Source organism: Salminus brasiliensis, chromosome 10, assembly GCF_030463535.1.
Source record: "Salminus brasiliensis chromosome 10, fSalBra1.hap2, whole genome shotgun sequence".
Classification (NCBI taxonomy): domain Eukaryota; kingdom Metazoa; phylum Chordata; class Actinopteri; order Characiformes; family Bryconidae; genus Salminus; species Salminus brasiliensis.
Window position 1 is genome coordinate 30,400,762 of NC_132887.1, and position 16,816 is coordinate 30,417,577.

General features: G+C 40.0%; 1 protein-coding gene across 8 annotated transcripts in view; it reads right to left on the minus strand.

Moving 5' to 3' along the window:
• The window catches only part of acp7 (acid phosphatase 7, tartrate resistant (putative)), a 130,637-nt gene extending 115,485 nt beyond the window's left edge, over positions 1 to 15,152 (minus strand). For 3 of the 8 annotated variants that reach the window (XR_011980530.1, XM_072689776.1, XM_072689773.1), the window contains exons 1-10: positions 14,751 to 15,152; positions 13,304 to 13,399; positions 12,686 to 12,829; positions 11,043 to 11,243; positions 10,653 to 10,835; positions 9,528 to 9,553; positions 7,869 to 7,966; positions 2,605 to 2,667; positions 1,278 to 1,392; positions 883 to 996 (exon numbers count right to left, since the gene is read on the minus strand). Coding sequence is in view for 7 of the 8 variants with exons in the window: in XM_072689776.1 (XP_072545877.1) it covers positions 883 to 996; positions 1,278 to 1,392; positions 2,605 to 2,667; positions 7,869 to 7,966; positions 9,528 to 9,553; positions 10,653 to 10,835; positions 11,043 to 11,243; positions 12,686 to 12,794 (909 nt within the window). In the remaining variant the exon portion in view is untranslated. Of the gene's footprint in view, positions 1 to 882; positions 997 to 1,277; positions 1,393 to 2,604; positions 2,668 to 7,868; positions 7,967 to 9,527; positions 9,554 to 10,652; positions 10,836 to 11,042; positions 11,244 to 12,685; positions 12,830 to 13,303; positions 13,400 to 14,066; positions 14,678 to 14,750 lie in introns of those variants that run through there. The other 5 variants (XM_072689775.1, XM_072689774.1, XM_072689777.1 and 2 more) reach the window with 5 other exon arrangements.
• Between the last annotated feature and the right edge of the window lie 1,664 nt (positions 15,153 to 16,816).

The window sequence follows — 16,816 nt, forward strand, 5'->3', positions numbered from 1 at the left end:
CCAATATAAAGTGTTTACAGAGTTACGTCAGGTTATTAACATACCTTTAAAGCATTAGTAGAAGCTGCAGAGAGACATTGGAACTTAATTGGGAAAGTTACGTTCTTGGGACATCTTTTTTCAATTGTAAATTTAGGAGACACACACTGGCTATTACACAGTAGTACGGGCAGGCAATAAGAACATGGAATTTTGATTTAAATGGACCAGTATGGCGCCAAAGCAGCAAACCTGCCCATATAGAGTCCTATCTCCAAAACCCACGTATCATGTCAGGCTTTGGATGAAATACTGGATGTAACAAAACTGCAGCATGAAAGGAATACCCTCATGCTACCTTCACTTAAATGATTCAAACACTAAAATTACTGTATGAAGTAGGGATGGTCATTTTGCCCCCTGATCGGATCAAGGTAACTTAATGCTGAGCATATATGTGTGTGTATAAATAATACTACCACACAGTTTAGATCAGTATTAATCTGCAGCAAATCTCATCAGTTTCTATAATGAGACATTCTGGACTGATTTATTCAGCTTAGCAGAGGCTTTTCTTACAATGACTGTTTTTATAGTGTGTTTATTATCTTATAATCCAGTCTGACTCCCCTCTCCGAACATTTAGCTCCCAGGTTCTTATAAAACGCTACAGTAAAATAATTGTGTGTGTGTGTGTGTGTGTGTGTGTGTAGTGGTACACACTCTGACCTGATATCTGTTATTTCTATTTCTATTCAATTTCATCAGACTGCTCCGTTCATTTAGAGCCTTTCTGATTTTTAAGAGTAAATACTGGCTTCTTACCTTATGACGATTATTATTACTACATTAATGAATGAATCTTGCAACCATTAAGCCTGGAGATTCAGGAAAGATCCTTACATAGCTCTCAAACTTTGTGCAGTCGTCATGATCATCATCGGAGCAGTACATGGGCCGATGTGCCATGGTGATGATCCAGGGTCTTATTGCTCTGTTTTCAGGTTTGTTCGCTTCCTGGTCAAACAAACAGATGTTTTGCAGAGGTTTACGAAGCTCAAGGCTGGACATCTATTTAAAAGACTGACCTTCCAAGAAACAAAAGGGGGCGAAAATCTTCCACCACACTAAAAAAGGCACATGTTAAACTAATTCATGCTTAGGCAACAGCTTTTAGACCATTACTGGGCTTAGATGTCCCTCAGCTAAAATGTAATACAAAAGGTTTGTAAAAAGGTTTTGTCAAAAGAAACCACTTCCTAAATCACATCTCTGGTATTTTCTAAGTGAATCCAAACCTCCAGGTCACTCTTCAGCCACTTGTACTGTTCGAAGAGAAGATCCAAGCCATACTCAAGGTAGAAGTAGACCTCAGTGGAGAAGGAGATGATGTGAGCTGACCCTATGTTCCAGCTGCAAAACAGATATACAGACATAACAGGTCTGAGTACTTCCAAACGCCTTTATACAAACAAAAACACCGTTCCGATAGCAACAGCTATCTTCATTTTTTCGCCAGTGATTATCCCAGAGAAGCTGTTCCAGAGAACAGCTGGAAATGTCTGCTCCTGTGTCATTAAAGCTAAACCTCGGCAATCTTTGCAGTCTGCCAGGAGCAAAACTATAATGTTTAGCGAAGCAGAGATGTCTGATTTGAGAAGTATGTTATGATTCACTGATTATGCCCAGAACCTGGTAAATGATCAAAATATTACTTGATTCTTAAATCAAGGTGTCAAGGATAAGCAAATTAGATTTAACGTTTATTCATGTCAGACACACTAATGTTCAGCAGGCAGAGAAATTTTTATTTAATGCTGGAACTGATCTGACCGAGACTGCTGTTTTAACCGGTTATCTAACTTTATCGCATGGGGACTTCTGATCAGAGCCATCTGAAAGAGTCAGAGCACTGCCAGAATTTAGCAGAAGCCAAACACAAACTGGACAGCCCATTACATCTTGACTAAAATGGAAAATGAAAACGAATAACAAGAAACCAAGATTTTAAGACCTGCATCTCCTCTCAAAATCTGTTTGGACTGAGCAGATCAAAGATAGCATTGTACCCACAAACAGACAAACAAATGTGTCCTGCACACGGCAGTCCACGTGTTTAAGAAATCAGCTTTATTCAGTATGCCGAACAAAAATGCTTACTTTGTACGCCTGAAAAACTTCATCATGGTGCGAGTGGCAAGAGTTTCTATACTCTACTAGTTAGACAACTCGCATTTTGTAAACCTTCAGACTAAATAGAAAACTTCCATTCCTATCATACCAGCGTGGCTGGCTGACCAGCACATGTGATGGAGAAGACCTCAGAGGCGCACGCTCGCTCTAAACAGGAAGGCATGACTGCAGGCCTGTGGTCTAGCAGCAGATCTTCTTACTACTTTGCAGCTCAAGAACCATCGCCAGCAGAACACCCACTTTTCCTTTGCCTTCATCTCACGCACGGTGGAGATCAAGGTTTGATGCAGAGCTTGACTGCTGCGGTTTGTCAGGTCTTTGGTATTTGGCTTGGAGACAACACTCATTCTTACGTAAGAGGAGAACATTTGTTCTGGACATAAACAGGTAGCTGATGGACAGAAGCAGCGGGATGGCAACTGAAGCTCTTACCTGTACCAAAGGCTCTCTGTCTGCCCTGGCATGCTGAAGCGGTTTCTGTAGTGTGAGAAGTTGCTGGAAGAAATGGAAGAAAATATATGACTAGAATATCAACTGACCTTTCCAAACACCTTAGAGTGCATGATAAACCGCCCAGTGTCTGTTCTTTCAATCAGTCAGAGGTGCGCTCCAGGTGCCAACCTGCTTGTCAAATATTTGAGTTGGACTTAAAGCTAGAAAAGAAACGACTTTCTAGGAACTCGGTAGCTAGCAGAGGTACTAAATTTTCACACTTTCCAAAATTTCATGAAAGTCATGAAAGTGAGCGCCAGTTTTGTCTCTATGAGATATGGACGTGAAATCTGCGAGCAGCATGCAAGGTGGAAAGAAAAGCAAAAAAACAAAACCCAAAACATAGAAAGTAGGATGTAATGGAGAGACTAATTAAATTCAGGCATTAAAAGTGCTCACAGTAACGGGTCAGCGAGTTCAGGTCAGAGGTCAAAGGGTATGGATGTCAAGTTAAAATGTTGTATAGACCAATGGATCAACAGCACTGCACGAAGCCTCGCAGATCTGCCCAAAGCAGTGCAAACGTGATTCTGATGAAGATGCACCATCTGCAGATCTTCATCTGCAACCGCACATGAAGCGGATTTTAGAAGAAGGAGAAACAAATGTACAAAGCCAGCTAGGATGACGTGGACCCATCAACCTAAAACAGCTGGACAGATGTGAAACTAGACTGTGAAAACAGAATCATCTTTCATCATTTAAAATCTACACTTTCTGCCGTAAGGGCAGGTAGAGGTGCCCATATTTTAGTTCTTTACTCTCCCAGCTACATTAACTTAAGAGCTTCACAGGTTTTAAAGGGACTATAGACTTATTTGGAAATCTGTTAGTAGGCCCATGCATGAACATAATGCTGATGGTCAAACATCAGTTGATCTAGTTGACTAGTGCAGATTTTTCATGAATGGCTCTTTACCATAGCCCAACCATGCACACTCGCACACCGTGGAAAGCCTTCTTAGTGAGATACTACCAGCAAACAAGCAAGCTAGCATTTTAAACACCCCTTAGCCGTGGCAACATTAACACACAGATGGCAGACAAAACTTAAGTAAAAGATGACAAAGCACAAAGGTCACATTCCTTTCATTTTCTAAGCAAGATTACTTTTTCAAACTTTTACAGTTTCAGAATGGCACAAAAAGGAACTGGCCTTAAGCAAAAGTTTGCTGACCCTGCATTGCCAGTAACAGCCCTGTGGCAAGTATGAAAGCTTGTAAATGCTTTTCATAGTTTTTCCAAATGTCCTTTCTTGCAAAAGGCTTCTAGTTCTGTGAGAGTCTTGGGTCATCTTAGATACACAGCTCTTAGATACATGGAGTCCTATCCACAGATTTCTGATGATGGTTAGGTCAGGGCACTGTGAAGGCCGTGGCAAAATCTTCAGCTCGCATCTCTTCAGGCAGTCCATTGTAGATTTTGTTTAGGATCAATATCCTGTTGCTTAAGTCATCCTCTTTTCATCGTCAGCTTTTTCTTACAATATTTAATAATCAGACGCACAGTTCTCTCTGAAAGTTTTCTTGGACTTCTAGACCTTAACTGTATAATAACTGGATTTATAAAGCTTACCTGGCCTTTCCTAACAAAAAAAGTGAACCAAACTAATCGAGGTCTGAGACCTGGATAAAAGTAATTTAAAAGCTAAAATCTCTTGGGGTTCCCAAACTTTTGCATGCCAATGTATTCCTTAATTTCTGAATAAAATATTTTTTCTGCAGTTTGTTGGCTACTCTAACTCGACAACACTAACTCTGCTAACTCAAATTTGCCAGAGTGTTATACACTTAAAAATGCTAATATACCAATAAATGCTAACACTGTTTACATGAGTTGACACGATTCCTATCTGCCTCATCACCATTCTTGGTTGAATGACATTTTCCCTCCATAATCCAAACTAGTTACAGTAGTTACTAAAAAATTGATTTTTAAACTGAAAATGAACCAAGTAGCCTAGTAGTCTAGAGGGCCAACATGTACTGAACAGGGAGAAAAGAGCACACACCTACAAGACATAGGACACATCGTTAAACATTCACATGGTTAAATCACTGCAAAAGCCAACATGGTGGTGCTAACCAAGAAGGAGGGATGCAGCATCAGTCACACAGGTAAACCCCAGCAATTTTGCCCAGCCAAAAGAAAAAGGAGAGCAATATTAGGGAGACCTAAAAACAAATACACTCAGTAAATATATTTTCCAAGAAAAGTTCAAAAAGCTAGTACAACTAGCATGCTAATTTTTTCCTACATCCATTTTCGGTAGGCGCTTCCATCCTCTCAAAGATGTCTCTGGAAAACAATGCGAACATGAAAACATGATACTATCTGAAGACAAATAAATGTGGACATCTTTGGGGGTGAAACTTTTTTGATGGGTATGTGTCACCACTGCAGCTTTTCTTTTTCTCAATAACAAAAGTTGTCAAAACGTTCATGAAACACTACTGGTTAATGATTTCATGTCTGCTTGTTAATTAATGAATATATTCTTTAGAAGACCAAAAACATTTTTTAAAGTCTAAGCATCCGTACAACCATAACTCGGCAAAGATACGTGAACTGGCAATACGTCAGAAGCATGCAACCCTATTTTAACCCTCACCCACTGTAAAACTACACCATAACAGAGTAAATGAAAGTGAATCTATAAAAGAGCTTTGGCCATTTGAAGGCCATCTCTGTAAATGAGTTGAGTAGTCCAAGCTGACCTAGATCAGAAGCCCCTGGGCTGTCTTGAACGTTAAATAAACATGTCATCACTGCTGGAAGAAAACCCTCAATTCTTCAAACCAACATTACACATCACTGGTGGAAAGGAACGCTGAACATTTTCCACACAGCTCCAGGCTCATTATGATGAAATATAGGGTTAAATGTTACAGTATAGTAAATATAGGGTCATGTTTCTTCCTCAGCTTGTTTGCTAAATAAGCCTTTTTATTGCTAGTATCCCAAAAGCATTTTCATGGCATCTGCTTAAAATGCAAAAAAATCAAGGACGGTTTTTATTTCTTTGGGTTTGCATCCATTTAGCAACAAAACCCTTGGATTACTAGTGATTACTCTGATTACTGTCAATAAGGATTCTTTGGTACCCTACTGGGAGCAGAAAACTCACAGAATAACAAAGAGAACTAATGAAACTCTTAGCAACTTACAAAAATATATAATAGCAACCTTTTTATTATTTGTTTTAAAGAATAAATTAGAAGCATGTCTGGCATTGTGTCCGGCTCCAGTCAGCACCACCTCGTTGTTCCTAATATGAATGGAAAGAAACTGACCGACCCTCCTAGCCTGTATTTACATTGGTCAAATTGCAAGTGGCTCTTTTGTTAGCCTCTGCCGTGGAACTCAAAGTGATTCATGTTTGAAATTAAAAGCAAACAGAAAACAGTCTGATTCTGCACTGACTAAGACATTTTTTTCCCTCCAGACAGTAGCAGTTGCCCATGAGAAGAGCCGACAACTTTTTAGATGTTTATGGAATATGTATTTAAACTCTGCCAAAAACGGTTTTAATGACAGACCAATTGAGAGATGAGTGGACAGGAATGCAGCTTAACTAGAGAATAGGGAGAACTGAGGCAGATCTAAAAAAGATATCGTCTAGACTTTAGACTGGCTGTTTATCCAAAGAAATATCACTTCAGAGGTCATGTCATCACATCAACAGACGTATATTGCAATTAATAAAACAAAACAATGTAAAAAATGCGAATAAATGTCTTTTTAGCCATAGACTTAAAGTTGGACTGTTCCCACTGAAAGAGTAGCTGTTAAACTGCAACACAGAAGGTACAATATGTTCACATTTGTAACAAGCTTAAATTAAAATGTACACAATGTCTTTTACAAGCCTCAAATATCTGTGTTTAACCTAGAACAGTTATAATGTTCTAGTGCACGGTCATTAGTTTATTGCTAACATGCCAATAAAATCCAATAATGGGGCTAAAGAAAGTAATTAGTATTATCGTAGACATTTATGGTCCAAACTGAAGGTCTTAGTTCAATGGTCACCACTGACTATACATGTCTAGCGATTACCCTAATAAGATCAGAAAACTAGACAAAGCTTAAGCTTTGGTTTTACTATATACATTACGAAGAATGTTTAATTAGACTGTTAATCACAGAACTTCACATACTTGTGTTTTTAGGTGGCGCATTGTATTTGGCCCTTTTTTAAGACATTGCAGCTTAACAAAAAAGAAAAAAAAAGAGGGGGGGGGGGTTGGTTTGTCTTCGGCCTTGCAAGGGGTGGAGGAAAATGTAGATTCTTAGATGCATCTCAATACAGACATTTTTTTATCGACTCATAATTGTCAAAAATATATTATTTATATTATATATTATTTATTATTAATTGATAACATAACAATGGTGGATCGCAAAAGGCAAAACCAGACAGATTCTGGTGCGAACATAAGAGGCACTAGGCTCATGTGCTCATGTGCTCCAAACAAGAGCAGTGATTAAGAGCCACACGGGTGCAGATCTGGCTAAGCCAAATAAAACAGATGAACATCTGATCACTCAGCAAGATGTAGTCTTAGTTACTGATAACACTCCAACAAAGGTATTTTATTAATAAAAGATGTTGGAAGTAAATTCATTATGGATCATTAGAAATACTTTACTTTAAAAAGACCTAGTAGAGTCACACAGTGAGAAAAATGAATAATAATTGTTAATTGTATAGCACCCCTCTGAATCATAATCGAATCATGCGGTGGCAAAAGATTCCTACCCCTAGGTGTTGTATTTGTTGTCTTTCCTATGGACACTGAGGCAATGCAAGAAAAACGGGGTAATGAATATTTCAAAGCCAGCACTAGACTGAAGTACCGAAGGTTCAATCTCTTTGTTTAAAGATAAATATTGTGTTTGTTTAAGCTAAAACATTTTGGTGCAGTTTCTCAGACCCAGTTTAACAACTAAACAATATCTAATGGTGATCCCTGCAATTTAGTCCAACATTAGGTTCAAGAAACTGGACTTTGGTGTTTGGTATCGAGCACAGTGATACTTTGTATACACTTTGTATCAGTATTGAAAACAAAATTCTGTTACTGTGAAAGCATTGAATACTGAAAAGTCAGTCTTAAAGAGCTACATGAACACGTCAGCACATCCTGTTTAGATCTGCATCCAGATGAGAACAAAATAAGAAGATAATTCAGAATACTTACTAGGCCCACTCGTGATTACCAGGGCAGGTCATATAGGGAACATATGCAGCAATAGACTCGATCTGTTTCATAAACTCGTCTCCAATTCTTCCATTGTCCTAAAACATATTCACATACACACATAAAACAGAGCCATGAGAAAATATTCTGAGTGAATACATTACTGGCCATATAACCAAAAGAAAGGCAGTAGATCCATAATGCCTTGAAATGATCAAAACACTTTAATGTGCATTAAGGAATGCTGACAGCCTGAATGCTGCTATATTCACTAATGATAAGCCATGATAAGTTTGACTAATGCTTTTTTTCTTGAGGGGAATGGCAAAGAACAAACTGTCAGCAAGCTTGACTGAGAAACCTCAGTAATAACAGAAAGCAAGTTAAGTGCAGTCAAGAGAGAAGGCCCTAAAAGCTAGGCCTGCCATTAGGCTAAATCAATTTTCCAGGCAACTTATCCAGATGCCCTATCATTATACAAAAAGTCCAAAGAAATGTGCTTGATGAAATCCGAACCAGCCGTTTTGACAAATATTTTAATAGAGGCAATTGCGGCATAAAAACAGTACAAAATATGGTGGGCTGCTGAATTTTAGGGCTCCTAATGAGTTTTCTGACAGCTCCTGTTCTGTTTTTCTAGTTAGCACATCTGGGGAGTGGTGGAACGGTGATGTTCACAGAACTGGATGTACTGCGGCGTTCAGACCTTTGTGGGTTTATGATCTGCAATTTTACTCTATTAAAGGCACATGGAGATATCATGACATAAAGGTTAGCAACGTAGCATTAACATTTTTGGAAAATTAACCGCCTTATAAAAAGGTAGAGACAGGACGCTGAAAGAACGTCTGCTGCCTGTTTTTTGGTTTTGTTTTTTTTTTCCCTTGAACTGGGGTGCATGATCACCATGTGCCAGCACCACATCATGACTTCCCTTATCAATAAATTACTCATTACTTAATACAAATAAAAAGAACTGATGGTGGCTTGGCAGATGTCAAACGGTGCTTTCTAGTGCCACTAGCAGTGATTCTAGGCCATGTTTCTTAGGGACTGCTAGCCTAAACATAGTTTCTAAAGAACGTCTAATTCAGGCTGCCTGTTAGACACTTCCAACAGTTCGCCAACTGCAAACATCTACATTTTACACTGATCCTAACAATTCATCCTGATCACTGTTTTCACTGCTTTTTCTTCGCATTACCACATCATGACTTTCCGAGATTTATTTATTTGTTTACGAAAAAATGTCTTTACCTTACAGCACGTTCTGTACACCCGTAATAGGCCTTTAAAGTGTTACCACTAAATCTGACCATTAACATAAGCTTGGTCACTTCTACACAGCATGTTTCAGCTGAGATGATCCTTAAGCTTATTTTTTATGTGGATGTTCTGCTATTCAACATGGGGATTTTTGTTCAGACAAGCTGCTGGCTATATATATATATATATATATATATATATATATATATATATATATATATATATATATATATATATATATATATATATAAAAAACACAGTGGGCCACACCAGAAGGGCTTCTTACGGGAAATAAAGGGGAACAAGCCTATTTTGACTGTGTGCTGACATAAACAAGAGTGAATAGACACACATTGCACATAAGTGGAGAATAAATTAAATTTAAGTATTTACCTCATGCATGTCATAGGCAAAGTCCCCTACAAATCAAGCAAAACAAACACATAATAACAATATTAGAAGTTTGATTAACAGACGTTCAGAAAGAAACAACAATTCCCTCTCCCTACTCCAAGCATGGAAAATGGATCGCTTGTTTTATCAGGTAGAGAAACGCAATCTCATGACTTCCAGAAATCTTGAGGAACCTTGTCAACCTTGTTTTAAACATCAGAACATGATAAATGTCTTGTTGTGCACACTATGCTGGCAGATCAAAGGTGTGCTGCAGCATGTTGCAGCAATAGAATTGTAAAGAAATCCAGTGTTAATACCAAAATCTGCCTGCTAGCCTGTAATGCAGTCGGAAGGTCGGCAGAGGGTGCTATTTCATGCTGATGGAATGTTACCCTTTATATTTTACAGCATGCTCCGATGCATGAACAGGGTTCCCACTCTTTAAAGATAATCATTATCCTGGACTTTCATAAAGACATTATCCATGTCTTCTATACGTGACAGCTGATTCACAGAAGGTCACAACAAAATAACCTGTGACTGTTGACGTCCTTAACATTAAAGTCAACAACACAGCATGTGACCGACTCCCCAACCAGTGATCTTGCAGAAATATTAGCAACTACCTATTTACATTTAGGCTGTTTTAATTATTCAGCCATTCCTCTAGATGTACGATCAGCTTTCGTTACGCAATACAATTAAAGATCAATATGACACCTAGGTTCAAAATCCATGCCATGCTGGCATCTAGACGCTGTTCCTCTTGTACTGGCATTTGTAAAAGCTTACCTGTAAAAGCCTTCTAATATAAATATATATATTCATATTCAATATATTCATTAAGTCTATTAAGACTGCAGTGTTAGCATATTCTGGCTGCCAGTGCTATCCATTTGTATCTCAGTGGCTAATAGTCCAACTATAAACTGTTTAAGGAGCATCTCTAGATTTTCAGGATATCCAGGGTGTGCAAGAACCCCAGACTGCTGTTTAGCAATTGTTTCTGATGTGCTGAAATTAATCTACTTTTGATCAAAAGAGAAAAAAAACACAAAAATAAGATTTAATAACACCATTACTGTCATATGACTGTGAATGAAACGTGGCTGTGAGGCTTACCGATGTGCAGGATAACGTCATACATCCCGGCCTGTGTCTCCTTCTGCAGTCGAGCAAGTGACTGGGGGTTTTCATTGCCCATGTCACCAAACAAAGCAAATCTTGGGCTAAAGCTTGTGCTCTCATTTAGGGCAGTAAAGAAGAAAATATCACTCCAGCCTGCCTCGCTGCCACAGTGATAGACTGTAAAGCAAGCAAACACACACACACACACACACATAAAATATAAAGGTCTAACCACACATTCAGTAACTGTAATACACAAGACTGAGAGCAACTGTTCACTTAATTCTCAGGACAAATTACACTGATGGCTGTTTTGGGATAATCACCTTATTTAGTTGAGCTATGAACAGCTTTCAGATGGAACGAATGTGGTCCTGTGCTTACCATATGCAGAACCAGGGCTCAAGTCTGAAAGGGTGACTCTATGAATATACATTTTCCTCTTCTCTGACCCTCCATCAACAAACAGCGTGGACATTCCTTTTGCAGTCTGGCTAAAGAGCTTTCCGCCCCAGAGATTATACTCCACCATGCTGTCTGTCTTGTCAAAGGTTGTCCAAGTGATCACCATTGATCCCTTGACACCTGTATGGGGAACAACAAACACATTGCCGACAAGGTATAGCTGCTAATTAAGGGTGCAAGCAAAAGCTTAGTAATGTCAAGATAAAAGCCTTCTTTGAATAATAAAAAATCTAATTCATTTTAATTCTACCACAAAAAATATGTTTGATTTCAGGTAAAATGACCTTGGCAGGGGAATAAAAAAATCTGTGTCAGAACATGACTTGACATGACAGGGGAAAAATATGATAGGGCAGTGTGTAAGAATCAGGGCTAATCATAATCATGAGCATTGCGTTTGTTATTTACCAGTTTGAGAGACCATGTGAAAAGGAGCATTATGCAAATAACATTTATCATTTATCAGTCTACACTTTTTTGTAAAACAAAGTCACTTTTATAGTCGTTATGTCCACTTAAATTGGGATTGTTTTAAAAATAATTTAAAATAAATTATTAAAACACAATTTACATGTTATTTAAAACAAGATAAGGAAATTCATAAAATATAGGAAAGTCATAAAATATATCAAGTTAATAGAGATTCTGGTCTGAAATAAATGTACAGTACAACTCCTACACAGTAATGAAGCATGCCTTTAGTATTTGTTTCTCATGACCAAGCACACACTTAAACTAAGCATTTCATTTACACCTGCAGTAGAAATGAGACTTGGCAAAGCTTGCAAAGCATTAGGTTCTCTGCAATGCTCAAATGTAGCAGTGGAGCAGTGGTAGTACTATTGCGCCATCTACTGCCGAAATGTTCAAAAACCTGCTCTGGACATTGATGAACTATATGGACAAAAGTATTGGGACACCTGCTCATTCATGGGGGAGATATATATATTTAAAATAAAAAAAGAGTGTATCCTGTTTTTGTTGGAGTAATCGTCTCTCCTGTCAAGGGAAAGCTTTCTACTAGATTTTGGAGCATTGCTGTGAAGGATTCAATAGCATTCAGCTACAAAAACATGTCAGGATGTTGGATGATCACCACCCCACCTCATTCCCAACTCCCCAAGTCACGCCAAAAGTACTGGATGGAGCACCATCATTCCAGAGAACACAGTTCCACTGCTCCACAGCTCAATGCTGGGGGGCTTTATAGCCCGCTAGCCCACCCCTGGCATTAGGCATGGTGCCAGGTTCATGTTAATCTGCTCCAGAGAGTCCTATTCTATTGGCAATACTTCTCTACAGAGACCAGACAAGCTGTGTGTGTGTGTGTGTGCGCGCGCATTTGCACATATGTGTCAGCAATGGGTGCAAATTAAGATAGCTGAATTCATTAAAAGGGGTGTCCACAAACATTTGTACATATTGTGTATCTGCAAAATGACAAAGTACATACATCAATGACTAACCAGTTTAAACCATTACAAGCCTGTGTATGAGCTTCACCAACTCAAAAACAGAAGTTTGCGAAGGAGTCCAATAATGCATTAAGAATGAACTCTTACCTGGATATGATATGTGCACCTGCTCAGGCTGGGTCTCAATCGGTGGCACACATAATGCCAAGGGCACAAGTCCACAGAAAAATAAAAGAACAAGAAACAGATGACCCATCCTTTCCCTTATGCTCCCTTTCCTCTCTGACACTCCTGTGCAATGGAATAGATAAGACACTTACATTTGTTAAATAGTGACCACAACCTCATGACCTGCCTTATAAGTTCATCCAGATGTCACATGATCACAATCCCATATAAGAATAACAATGCCTCATGACTTTGTCAAAGTTGTAAACTCAGCTTCTCCATCAGCAACGGAAGCAACAGTCCTGTTTTTTTTTTTGTTTGTTTTTTACTGTTTAGCTAGCTTCAACAGAAATGCACAGGAGCAGGTCAAGTGTCACTTGGCAGTGAAAGCTGACAGAGAAGTAAATTGCAGTCCTTTTTTTCACTTCTCTTTAGAGCCTGGGGGAAGAAATCAGCAAAAAAACGAATGCAAATTGTGCAGATGTATAGTGTATGACAGACAGGGATTCATTTCTTCCCTTCTTTGGATGCTTTTTTGCAGAGAGGTTGCATTATGAAGAAATAAAAGCTGTGCAGTTAGCCTGAGCGTTGCCTTACCTGTTTGTATTAACTGTAGGGTGAGACTCTTCAGTTCAGTTAACTTGAAGCTGTTGAAGGACACTGCCAAGAATTGTGTGAATCACAAGGTATCATCTGCAGGCAAAAAGTACAAGGTCAGCATGCTCATTAAAACTCAATGGAACAACCACTCAAAGTCTCAATGTGTGTTGTTCAACACAGTGTCATCTGGTATCCTAAGGTTCCCTTTGCAAATACTTTAGGAGACTAATCTAATCTAAAATGATCAGTGAATCTGCATGTATCTTCTGAACTGTGTACACCTCCACCACCAATAAATTTAAAATATGTTCTTAAAACTCTTCCAGGCATTAGATTCTCTTGAAAAGCCCATTTCACATCAAATCATGTCACCATTAATATGGTATGGGCTGACATATACACTAGACAAAAGTATTGTCGTCATTGTTTCTTTAAAATGAAAGGTAATACTTTTCTGTTAGAGCAATTGTCTCTACTGTCCAGGGAAGACCTCTAGAAGTTGTCTGTGGTATCAGGCATCAAGACCTTAGCAGCAAATCCTTTACGTCCTGTAAGCCTCCATGGATTTATATGTCCAGCACATTTCACAGATGAGATATCCGGCTGGACCGAGATTCGGATGCCAACTTCCTCAAACTATTGCTGAACAATTTTCAAAGCTTGGCAGGGTGCATTATCTTGCTAATAGAAGGTGTACTTGATTTGCAATAATGAACCCCAGGAATGCCAGGATTAAAGGTTTCCCAGTGCATTACACTACCTCCAATGGCTTGCCTTCCTCCCAGAATGTACTCCGATGCCATCTTTTACCCAGGTAAGCGAAGCACACATATCCAGCCTTCCACATCGTCTAAAAGAAACTGTAGGGAGAAGCAGCCCCATTGCACTGTGTGTTCTGACCCCTGTCTATCATAACTAGCCTTCACTTCCCACACCCGTCAATGAGCCTTGGGCGCCCACGACCCCATCACTGGTTCACTGGATGTCCTTCACTTGCTCTAGAATATATCCCAACCTTCACAGCTGCCACTGTAATCAAACACTCAACAGAATTTAGCTGCTTCACCTGTGTTTTTAATGTTATGGCTAATCAGAATGCATAAATTCAGACATGCTGAGCTCAGAACTGGGATAAATGGTCGCCTGCGTTTCATACAGTCAGTAACTAGCTAACTCTTCTTGGATGAGGACTAAACTCTGTAGTCGAGCAGTAACGTTAACCAGAGAGTGTTAAACAGCAGGCGCAGGTTCAGGCGCTAGCTAGCTGTTTACAAACAACGAGGTAGCGCTACCTGTAAACCCCAGCGTACAACCTCTGCAGTCCAGTCGTAGGCAAACCTTCCCAACGTGAACGGGAACAGATTTGCCAGCTAATCTTCACAGACATTGAAGACATGTAGCTACAAAACTATCACATTTGTACGTAAGAAATGGTCAAACTCACCTCTGGCAGGAGGCTAGCAGCGTTAGCTAGCTAGCTAGCTGGCTGGCTCACAGCTAGCACTAGCTAGCTAGCTTGCCAGAGTCGGGACACCGCTAGAACACGAGTACCAAGGATAAAAAGAAGGAAATACACTAAATTTCCACATGAAGTAAATAAGTGCACGTTTGGCAGAGACACTGTAGCTGAATTAATGTTTTCGGTAGCTATATGCTATCTTAGGAAAGTGGCTCTGTTTTCGCTAGGTACCATTCCAGACAACTACTGTGCTTCTGTCCCTGAGAGCCGCAAGCCAGTAACCTGCTGGGCAGGAAGCACGTGCCCGCCGTGTTTTTGTTTTGAACTGGAGACGTGCACGAGAGAGAGAGAGAGAGAGAGAGAGAGAGAGAGAGAGAGAGAGAGAGAGAGACTGCTGTTTTGTTTGTTTTAGTTAGGTTTTTTTTTTTATACAAAGTGCAATAAAACCGTGGGAATACTTATTTTAATGAAAGTCTTCTGAGACGTGCAGGCTGGACTGCCTGTGGAACAGTCCCTCAATAACACATTACTCATGTCACAAAGACTGGGACGCGCACTGGCGCCATCTGCCGGTGGAGAATGGTGGCGCACTCTTCCCCTGTGCAGAGTTGCTTACCCTTTGAGTCACTGAAAGGAAATCATACCGGTGATCTCTTCACAAAACGTGACTTTTGGAGTATATAAGAAGATAATCAATGATATTTTAATGTTATGGCTAATCGGAGTGTTTCTTTTACATGCTGAGCTCAGAACTGAGTTAAAAGGTCATTTCCTAAATTACTGTCTTAAAATCCTGAGTCAGTAACTCTTCTTGGACAAGGACTAAACTCTACAGTCGAGCAGTAACGTTAACCAGAGGGTGTTAAATTGCAGTTAGCCCCCTGGCTGTTTCTACAAGCCTACAAAACAACGAGACAGCTAGGGCTACCTGTTAACCTCAGCGTACACCTCTGCAGTCCAGTCATAGGCAAACCTGTTCCACTGTGCACAGGTGCTTGCTCAAACCTAATCTTCATGAAAGAGTCACTGATAGGAACACTTACCTGCGATCTCTTCACAAAACATAAGTTTGGAGTATGTTGTAGAACATCTAGACATGGGGAGAATAAAAAAACACTGTGCTTCACCTGAAGAGACACATACTGAGGCTTTTGGAATGGCCCTCACAGTCCTCGGATCTAAATATCATAGAAAATGTTAGGAAAGACGGAAGTAACTGTACATTAGGACAGTGGGAGCTGGATGGTGGCGCTGCAGGTAGTGCTTATGTCGCACAACGCCAGGGGCCTGAGGTTGTGGGTTTGATTCTGACTCCTTACTGTCTGTATGCCTGGTTAGTTCTCCCTGTGTTTCCTCCATGCACTATGGTCTCCTCCCGCCTCCTGAAAACACACACACACTATATGGGCCCTTGTGTAAGTGAATGATCGTGTTATACCCTGCAATGGCCTGGCACCCTGTCCAGGAGCCTTGCCCCTAATGATTTCAGGTAGGCTCCGGAACCACCAAGACCCTGACCAAGAAGAAGCGGATAAGAAGTTGAATGTTTGATAGACAGATAGATACTTTATTGATCCCGAAGAAAATTTTGCAGCCGGTTGCAATTACACAATACAGCACAGTTATGCAACACAATAATAAGGAATAATAAAGATGGTAATTGGTACAGCCAATTAACCCACTCCTTTGTAACTCCTAGCACTAGCAATGCTCCCGACACTAGGAGGGTAAGGACTTAACACATCTCTTGCAATACATGTGGAGCCAGCCACAGCCTCTTTTCAAACTGCTGCCAACGCAGCATTGTCGGGCAGCCGACACACTCAGAGGAAAGCACCGGGTCCCCAACTCCCCAACTAACAGACACCTGTGTTGCCTAACATCGCTTTAAGAGTGGTGTGGGGAGAGAGAGCTATCTACCCACCCAGACAGAGCACTGACAATTGTGCTCTTTTGGACTCCGTCCGCTGATGGCTGATGATGAGATTTGCGCTTACGTCCTCCAGGCCATCCAGTGGTAGCACATTAGACCGCTGAGCCACTCTGAGCCC